Below are 9,418 nucleotides of genomic sequence, written 5' to 3'. Positions count from 1 at the left end.
GCGCTGAGCACCGCAGGCTTCACTCACGACCTTTGCTCTTCTGTCCCCTGGCTGCCCACTTCAGGCCATCCCGTCTCTCCCAGCAGTCCTGAGGCCTTCCCACGAGCCTCATAGGGCACTTTACCTGCTGCTCAGTGTCCCAGTGATATAGAACAAGCACCCTGGGGTCAGGGCCACACCTCCTCCTTTGCACCCCAGGACACCTGGCCCAGAGTCTTATGTAGCGAACCCTCGGAGAGTATTTGTTGAGTGAATAAGCAGCCTTTGTAGTGGGGATTTCTTCAGAATGCCGCCGCCCACCCCCACGTGGAGGTCATTGAATCAAGCCACATGGGCCAGTGATCCTAGTCCTTGACCTTCTCCAGGCAAAAAAACCTGTCCCTTCTGCGCTGTGGGGCCAGGAGATGTGGGTGTGAATCCTGGGACCCTGCTGTGGCTCTGGCACCTGGGCCAAGGCACTCGGTCTCTCCGAGTCTCTCCTTCCCTCATAAACCAAGTCACCATCCGTCCTCACTGCGTAGTAAGGGGACCGAGTGACGGAGGCAGGAGGGTGTAGTGTAACAGCTGCACGTAGTAGGGCAGCAGGTGGCCGCTCACCCAAGGGCCCAGCAGGCAGCCCCTCCCCTCCCCCTGGAGGGTGGTCTCCAGGCGCGTCCTCACGGCTGCCCCAGCCCCTCCCAGGCTCGGCCTGCCCAGCCCAGCTGTTCTCTGAGTCCACAGGGACAGAGGACAGCCGCCATGTGGCACCACCGGGGCCACAGCTGCCGGAGGGCTTGCCTTACCTTGGAAGTGGACATAGGTGTTGAAAAGCAGGGTGCTGTCTGCGCTGATTCCCGACGGGGGCCTGTGCATCTTCCACCCGGTCACGGCCTGCACGAACCTGTCCATCTTCTCGGCAGCGAGGTCCGGGTCCACGGACCAGTCCAGAGAGCGCGGGAGGACGACGGGGGTGAGCAGGGCCAGGCCCTGCATGAAGGGCTGCTTCAGGCGCAGGCTGGGGGCCGTGAACAGGCCCACCACGGTGGTCAGCTGCAGCCGGGCCCGGCCACCGGCGCTGCCCGAGGCGACCAGCAGGCCCTGGATGGTCTGCAGGGCAGAGAGGACCTTGTGCCCATCCAGCCGGGAGGTGCAGCCCAGGTCCTCTCCAGGAACGCCCAGGAATGCCTGAAGCCTGCTGGCCGTGGGTTCCAGGGCCCCCAGGTAGAAAGAGGCCAGAGTGCCGAAGAGAGCCGTGGGGGACAGGACGGCCCCGCCGGCCCCGCTCCAGGTCTCGCTCAGCATCTTGTACATGCGGAAGCCCATGAAGTTGACGAGCATCCCCACCTTGGTGGCCCGCAGCCGGTCTTCAGCCCCCAGCTTCTCGGCGGCCAGTGCCAGCTGGTGGCACAGGGCCTCCTCGTCCACGGGGGGCGTCTGGGTCTGAATCGGCACCGGCACGAAGGTGGGGTCCGTGGGTGTCTCTGCGCTGGCCTTCTCCAGCTGGTCGCAGCTGCTTTTGCTGTGGACGAGGAGGTGGAAGGGGTGTATGTACACGCGGTCACCCGCAGCCAGGCCGGCCCAGGCCAGGAGGCAGAGGACGGCAGCCCTCAGGGTCACGCTGCCAGGAGCCATCTGTGATGGGGCGCTCACTTCTGCGTACCTGAAATACTGTTTTGTGAAGGGCAAAAGGTGATTGTTAAGGGATGATTCGGTGCCCCCAGCTAGACTCTCAGTTGTCCCTGCCACCGTCTAGCCCAGGGGAAATCCACCATGTCTACAAATGATAAAGAGAGGACACGGATTCAAAGCTCCAAGGAAAATGCCTGTAGGACCCAGGTGCAAAACACGCCGCCACCATGCCCCTCCCCAGTACAGACGGGGAAGCCCTAAGCCCAGGACCTCAGCATGGGACTGTATTTGGAGATAGGGTTTTACAGAGATAATCAAGTTAAGGTGACATCATATGGTGGGCCCTAAACCAATCTGCCTGGTGTGCTTATAGGAAGAGGAGATGAGGACACAGACACACACAGAGGGGCGGCCACGTGAGGACACAGAGAGAAGACACTGTCTGCAAGCCGAGGAGAGAGGCCTCAGGAGGAGCCCGCCCTGCCACGCCTGGATCTCGGGCTTTTGGGCTCCAGGGCCGCGTGTCGTTGGAGCCCCCCGGCCTGTAGTGCTTATTACTGTAGCAGGTAAGACATGCAGCTGCCTGTGACACCGAGCGTGTGCCAGTCAGCAGGACTCTGTGCAGTCCCCCTGCCAGATGCTAATTAAATGGCTCTGGGCTTGGCCTGGGAACAGATTTTTAGCTTCCCATGGAACTAAGTCACCCCTAGGATTGATCACCATGGGCTCAGCCTGAGGCCCAGACATTTCCTCCGTCTCCACCCCAAACCCACTCTCAACTGTCACCACGTGGTGGTCTCTCTTGTGGACTGCCACCGTCACGCCTGTGTGTGCACTCACCGCCAGCTGGATTCACGGGTCTGTGCTGGGGCCAGATATGGAATTTTTTCTTTAAACTTCCCAAATGACTCTCATGTGCAGCCAGGGTTTAGAGCACCTGCCCTAGACATGGGCCACCAGGGTGGCTCGGAGGCGCTCCGGGGCCCTTCACTCTCAAAATCCCGGCGGGGCCCCCGCCTCGACTGCCGCAGTGGCACTGGGACTGGCCTGAGAGCCTGGCTGCTTCACTCCATCTGACTCTTCTCCAAGGAGGGGGTGGGAGTTCATTCTATGCGTTCGCTCAGTTCCTGCAGTTTGCACCACATGTCACCCACCTCTTGCAGGGGAACGTCAGGCAGCGCCCTGTTACTGCTCGGCCTTCGTCCCCTGCCCCTGTCGTGCCCCTGGCCTCCCAGCCCTGTGCAGGGCTTCCTCGGAGCTGTGCTATGTCATCCCTGACTCAAGGTCACCTTGACGCCTAAACTACCTGCCTCCACATGCACACCCAGCATCCCTCTGGCACTGGCAGCTGGCGGCCTGTGTCCTGGCCTGGGAACCAGCAGGGCCCCCAGCACGGCGCACCTGCCGACATGCCCGTGTGCTCCGTTCTGCTCTAAGTCATCGATCGCCAGGGGACCTTCGACCTCCGACCTCGGCCTCCCCCGTGCCCTCCCCTCCTTGCATTTGTCTCTCTCCACTGCTCTCATGAAACCCACAGGACGTGGAAAAACGGAACAGAAAACGCTCCCTGCTCCCGGCAGGCTGTGCTGACAAGCCGAGCTGGCAGGTCACAGCAGTGAAAGTGGCCAAGTCCAGTCACATCATTGGGGACTGCAGGAGAAGCCCCGCCTGGCAGGCGCCGTGGGCCCGCGGGGGGCCGAGGCCACCCAGCCACTCTGCTGCTCCCGCACGGCACGGGCGCCGTCCTGGGGGACGCAGTGTCACACCCCTTCCCGAGGCAGAGGTGCTGTCTGTCACAGCGGGGTCCACTGCCGTCCCCCATGAGGGTCCTGGGCCCCCCGCTGCACTCTCCTCCTCTGCCCCCTCCTGGCCTCCGCCCTCAGCAGTGCCCCCGCGTGTCCCTCCTTGTTGCGTCTCTGCACAAATGCTGATGGTGCCGCCACCTGCCAGGCGCCGCTCTGGTGCTTCTCTTATACCAACCCACCAAATCTTCAAACAACCCTCGCCCTCCCCAACGCTGTATTCCACCTGCGCCGTCCGCCCACCCGGGGACCCTCGCCTCTGGTCCCACCTGACTTTTCCTTTCATGGTGCACTTGTCACCTCGTAACACTCTGCGTCGTCCAGTTCGTGTTTATTACACCTAGTGTTGTCCCTCCTGCCACGACGTAAGCCCCACGAGAGCAGGCCTCACGCTGTTCTGTCCACTGATGCAACCCCCGTTCCCGAGGTGCTGCCTGGGCATGGCGGGTCCTCGGTAGTGAATCAATTAATGCTGTTTTGCAGAGGAACAGAGAGGCCCAGAGACTTGCCCAAGGTCACACAGCTGGTAAGAGACAGAACTAGGACCCAAACCCAGACCTCCTGTCCCTGCAGCCCACACACTTAAGCGCCCATCTATACTGCCTTTCAAAGAAATCCGAATCTGCCCTTTTGTTTGTCCTGAGGGTCAGAAAGCACATTTGTGTCCTGTCAGCCGTCTCCGTTCAAGCCACAGCCCTTGAGAGAGGGCCTGGGTGCACTGTCAGCCCCGCTCCATGCACGAGCATATCGAGGTTCAGGAGACAAAGAACTGAGCCTGATGCCACAGGCCCCGGCCTTGAACCCAGGACCAGAGGCAGCCCACCCTACCGGAGCCCCGTGCGGACCCAGCTGGGGGCTGGCCGAGCCCGGCCCGTCCCCGCCAGCCCTGCTGCCTGCACGAGCCTAGCAGCTGCTCCTGACGGGGGAGGACCGATGGACTCTCGGCCACTGGACTCTGCTCCTGGGCGAGTCCCCTCTGCCCCCGAGGACCCCAGCTCTGCTGAGAGGCAGCGGAGGACCCGGCCCCTGCCCTAAAGCTTAGGAGGGCAGTTCCTCTGGTGAGACCCAGAGCAGGGGCCCGGGGAGGACAGCCCCATGTGGATGTCTAGTCTTACGGAGGGGACGTCCCCTGCGGGGCACGGCCACCACCAAACCCTCACTCCTTGTTCCCCAAGGCTGTTTAGCCCCTTCCAGCAGGTCTCCTCCTCCCCCTGCCCCAGAGCCCCTGGCCTTGGACTCCCAGCCCAGAACTCAGCTGCAGCCCGAGAAACGGGGAAGCTCCTGGGGGCCAGGGAGCTGCCGGGGGCTGGGGGAGCTGCTGGGGGCCCGCTCACCTTCCGCTTCAGTCCCAGAGCAGGGGCCGCCTCTCCCTGGCCTGCCCCGGGGCCCTGTTTATATCTCGGGGGCGGGGATGGCCCCGTTCCCAGGCCGTGCTGTGCAAGGCTGGAGGGTTACATCACTTGGCCAGACCACGGGGGTGGGGCTGCTGGCAGCCAGGCCTGGCTGGGAGGACGGACAGACGGACGCCAGAAGTGATGCTCATGCTGGGACCCTTTCCAGGAAGCCACGGTGATCGAGGCTGTGTCACCGTGGGACAGAAAGAGCTGGCCCAGGGTCGAGTTACACATTGACTGAAGTTCACTGGAGCTGGGCCTCGGTTACCGGACATGGGAGCGTTCCCCATGGTGTGTGGCCTGAATCCACCACTCTGTGACTGCGTCTGAGAGGCCACAAGGACGTGCCCCCTCGGGGACCGGCGGGCAGGCAGCCTGGGGGCCCTGCTGCTTGCTCACAGATGGCCCGAGCGGCTCCAAAAAGCCACCAGGCACCTGCTCCATGCAAGATCCTCTAACAGACAATGGGAGGATCATAGAGCCCAGTGAAAAGCGCCTTCTAAGCACCAATAGCAGGTGCAGCCAGGTTGAGAGGCACAGACGCGCGCTGTCGGGTCGTGGGCAGGAGCGCTCTGCTGCCACCGGGTCAGGTTCCAGTCGAAACGCCCCAGGGGTCACAGCTTGGAGATAAGGAAGCAGGGCTTAGACGCTGCAGAGGGGCTCCCAGAGGGAGAGCTGTGGGTGCCAACAGACGAGGACAGCTTCACGGGTCACAGCAGGGGCTGGCCCAGCAGGGACCTTGCAAAACTGCCCCTGTGGGCAGAGATGAGGTCACGTGGCCTGGCAGCCTTTCCTGCCAGCCCCCGGGACCCAGAGCTGCAGTCCAAACTCTCGAGGCGTCAGGGGACACAGGAGAGGAAACCTGCCCACTGTGCATGCGTGGGAGGGGAGGGAGACAGAAAGGAAGGCTGGTGGGAGCCTGGGACAGAGCCCCGGACCCCACGCTCGGGGTGGCAGACGGTGACATGCCGCTGGCCTGCAATAGCACTGACTGTGGTGAGCAGCAGGCTACAGGGATGACACAGAAGAGCGCGGTCCTCTGTGTCCAAGCCCAGGCACAGAAGGCGGAAGCCAGCAGCCGAGGGACACAGGGCGGCAGAGAGCCGTAGGGAGGGAAGCCCAGTGTTAAGTGCATGGTGTCAGGAGCCGCGGGGCAGGTGGCCGTGTTGCTCCAACACAGACAGGCTCCGAGGAGCCACGGCGCACACTGTGGCACGTGTGAAATGACCCAGGAATGGCACATGGGACAGTAAGGAACGGGAGCTTCACATTCACTGGACAATAAGCAAACGCGTTAGCTCCTTCTCTACCCGCCACTCCAAACCTTCATTTAAGAATCACTGGTTCACACGCGCCTGTGAACTCTGTAGTGCATTTCTTAAACTAATTTGTTCGTATGGACAGGGACGCCTCAAATATTGCTTGTCTGGGACCCACACAGCTTACGGGAGGTCCTGCCTCAAGCCACTGTGCCAGGCACCCTGTCTGTGGGTGGGTTCGGTGGGACACTGGGGGATCAGGCCTGGCTGTGCCTGCAGCTAGCACGTTGTTTAACTACAGCAGCAAGCAGACCTGGACACAGAGGGGAGCGGAGGACTTAGCATTTATTGAGCACCCACTGTGTGCCCCGTGTTCATGTATTTCTGCCCTTTGCAGCCTCGGTGTGTATTTCATTCATTCATTCCTGGTGCTCAGGGAGCTTTCGCTGTGCACGGGCCCCACCTCTGGTCCTGGGAAAGGCCACTCCATCCAACAGCAAAGACGTTCCTTAACCAACATGGGGACGTGCCAGAGGTGACACGTGCTATGGAAAAAGAATACAGAGGCGGGAGGGAAACTCATGGCAATCCTGGGATGCTGGTCCGGACAGACATTCCCAAGGAGGTGCCATGTGTGGAGACGGGCAGGAGGGGAGAGAGCCCTGCCAGTGTCACAGCAGAGGTGACAGTGATGCGGAGACGTGTGTATGATGGTGGGGGTGTCTGTGTGCTTTCCTGTGCGTCGGCACCCCCACCCCAAACACACACACACACACACACACACACACACACACACACACACACACACAGAGGGACGGGAAGGACGTGTGTTGAAATAACAAGAGGACGTGATGTCGAATAGGAGGATCATGGAGCCTCGTTTTCTCCTGTGTGTTTTTCAAATTCCGCCCCAGTTTTTTTGTTTTACAATAAATCTGTTTACTTTTGCAGCAAATTGTTCTTTAAAATGTGAGCAAACGATCCGCAGATTGTGTCTGCAAGATGTCAAGGGCCGATGGAAGGACAGGCGGCTGCAGCCCAGGACAGCCTCCATGGTGAGCAGTGGTCCCTGGGGACGTGGGGTGCACTGTCCCACAGGCCCATGGAGGTGACCTTCGACTCGCGCGAGCCAGACGCGGCTGCTCTGGGATGTCTTCCCGTCCCAGCCCCGTCTTGTCCAGCTGCATTGCACAAGAAGCCAACAGCCCTGCAACACCAGGGAGCTGCGCATTGACTTGTCTTATTTTTTGTATTCCTGATATCTGGCCTTTGTCCTGGAGGGGCTGCCCCCTCGCCCCCCACCAGGGCCAGCTAATTCCTGGAGACAGCAGACAACTCCCCTGTGAGTGTGCCTTTGATGTACAAACTCACCACCTCCCGCATCAAACTCTCACACCCCGAGCCAGCGTTCCTCCTGCCCCACATCACCCCAGGGCCAGGTACTGGATAATGGGGGAGCACCCCAACAGCCCAGCACCCACCCAAAGCATTCAAGCCGTCCCCCCCGAGCTTACGCAGCATGCCCACCTGCCTCGCCCAATCCTTTCCCCGGGAACCCCAGCAAAGGCGCCGGCCGGCTCTGCCCCCTCTGCCTCCAGACCTGGCTTCCCCGCGTGCCCCCACGTGCCGGGCCTGTTTCTAGGGATCTGTCAGCATAAGCCCCTGCCTTGAGGACGAGCGTAACCGTGTCTGCGTGTCTCACCAGCCCTGATCAAAACAAACCCCAGATATGTTTTTAACACGAGCTGGAGTGACTCGGCCTAGTGAGGGCAGCTGGAGGCCAGCAGGGCGTGCGAAGAGAAGCCACGCAGCGGCTCCTGGGGCGGGGCTGCTGGCCTGGGCTCTTCCTGGCCGCTCTGTGGGGGTGGTCAGAGCCCTGCAGTCCCCACGGTCACCATGGTCGCCCGTGGTCCCTGCAGCACCCAGGAAGGCAGCGGTCCATCCCACCCACCCTGCAGCCCAGTTCCTGCTCTTCTCCGACTGTGTTCTGCTGCAAGCACGACAGTCGTGCCACAGGCCTGTTCTTCTGTCATGTGTCCCCAGACCTCACGCTGGCCGTAAGCTCCTGTTGTAGACTGAATGCCCCCCAAACTCACTGAAGCTTGAATCGTGTCCCCCAAGTTTTATGTATTAGAAACTTGGCCCCCACTGTGACTGTTAAGAGGGTGGGAGATCCTATTACGGTCATTGAAAGGTGGAGCCTTGAAGAGGTGATTATAGATTGTAGGACCGTGCCCTAGTGAGTGGATTAATAATGGTGGTCAGGGGCGCGGTTCTGAGGGCTTTAAAAAGAGAACATGAAGATTTGCTCACGCTCACTCTCTGCTCTCTCTGCTCCACCGTTTCACAATGTGAGACCCCTGGGTCACTGTCGCCACCACCAGATGGACTTTGGACTGCCCAGCCTCAGAAACTGTAAGCAATACATTTTGTTTTCTTTACAAATTACCTGGTTCCATGTATTTTGTGATAAGCAACAGGGACAGACTAACACAGCTCCCATGCCTGCTGCCAGAGGCCAGCGTCACCCACAGTCTGGGTCCCTCCAACAGCCATCTCGTTCATCCGCCCGCACAGGCCATACCTCACCAGCACAGACAGTGCTTCTTCCCTCGTGGGGTCACGCCCTCTTCAGAAGCTGCTGAGACCATAGACCCACTCCCCAGGGAGCATACAGGCACCCCCATGCACACACACAACTCTGCTCACGATTGCGGGAGCTGTACACACCCCTGCAGGTCAGTGGGTGTGCAGTTGAGAGCCCTGCACAGGACAGAATCAAACAGGCTTTTCCCTCCTAAAGGAAAGTACATGCTGGAGTGTGTGTGAGTGGTTTGTACATGTGTGCATGTGTGCGTGGTGTGTGTGTGTCTGGTTTGTTCGTGCATGTCTCTGTGGTATGTGTGTGGTTTGTTCATGTGTGTGTGCTGTGTGCATGCATGTGGGGGGTGGTGCATGTGTACACGTGTGTGGGGTGAGTGTGTGGTTTGTTCGTTTGTGTGTGTGGTGTGTGTGTGCATGTGTGTGTGGCGTAGGGATGTGTGGTTTGTGCATGCATGCATGTGTGTGGTATGTGCATGTGTGCACGTGTATGTGGTGGTGGCAGTGGTGAGCTAGGCATACAGACCCATGTTCTTGTCCTTGCTGAGCCATGCCTGAGGTCCCTCTGTGGGGGACAGCACATGTGTGCCCTGGGGTGGGCTGCCCCAGTCCTCTGGAAGCTAAGGTTGGACATTCCCTGTGTGGGTCCTTCCTGGCTCCTTCAGCCTCCCTGACTCTGCAGGTCTTACTGATTTGCTCTCTTCCCTCCTAGTACCAGGCCGGGGTCCTGTCCTGTCCTGTCCATCCTCACCTG

The 9,418-nt window shown here is 60.4% G+C and overlaps 1 protein-coding gene across 3 annotated transcripts in view; it reads right to left on the bottom strand.

Moving 5' to 3' along the window:
- AGT (angiotensinogen (serpin peptidase inhibitor, clade A, member 8)) overlaps positions 1-4,788 on the bottom strand; it is an 11,028-nt gene extending 6,240 nt beyond the window's left edge. For 2 of the 3 annotated variants that reach the window (XM_008589969.1, XM_008589967.1), the window contains exons 1-2: positions 4,745-4,788; positions 783-1,647 (exon numbers count right to left, since the gene is read on the bottom strand). In XM_008589969.1, the coding sequence (XP_008588191.1) occupies positions 783-1,611 (829 nt within the window). In that variant the 5' untranslated portion in view covers positions 1,612-1,647; positions 4,745-4,788. Of the gene's footprint in view, positions 1-782; positions 1,648-3,710; positions 3,863-4,744 lie in introns of those variants that run through there. The other variant, XM_008589968.1, reaches the window with a different exon arrangement.
- Between the last annotated feature and the right edge of the window lie 4,630 nt (positions 4,789-9,418).

This window comes from Galeopterus variegatus, unplaced genomic scaffold (genome assembly GCF_000696425.1).
Source record: "Galeopterus variegatus unplaced genomic scaffold, G_variegatus-3.0.2 Scaffold5783, whole genome shotgun sequence".
Classification (NCBI taxonomy): Eukaryota; Metazoa; Chordata; class Mammalia; order Dermoptera; family Cynocephalidae; genus Galeopterus; species Galeopterus variegatus.
Note: the sequence above shows the minus strand (reverse complement) of the source record. Positions and strands in the feature narration are given on the sequence as shown.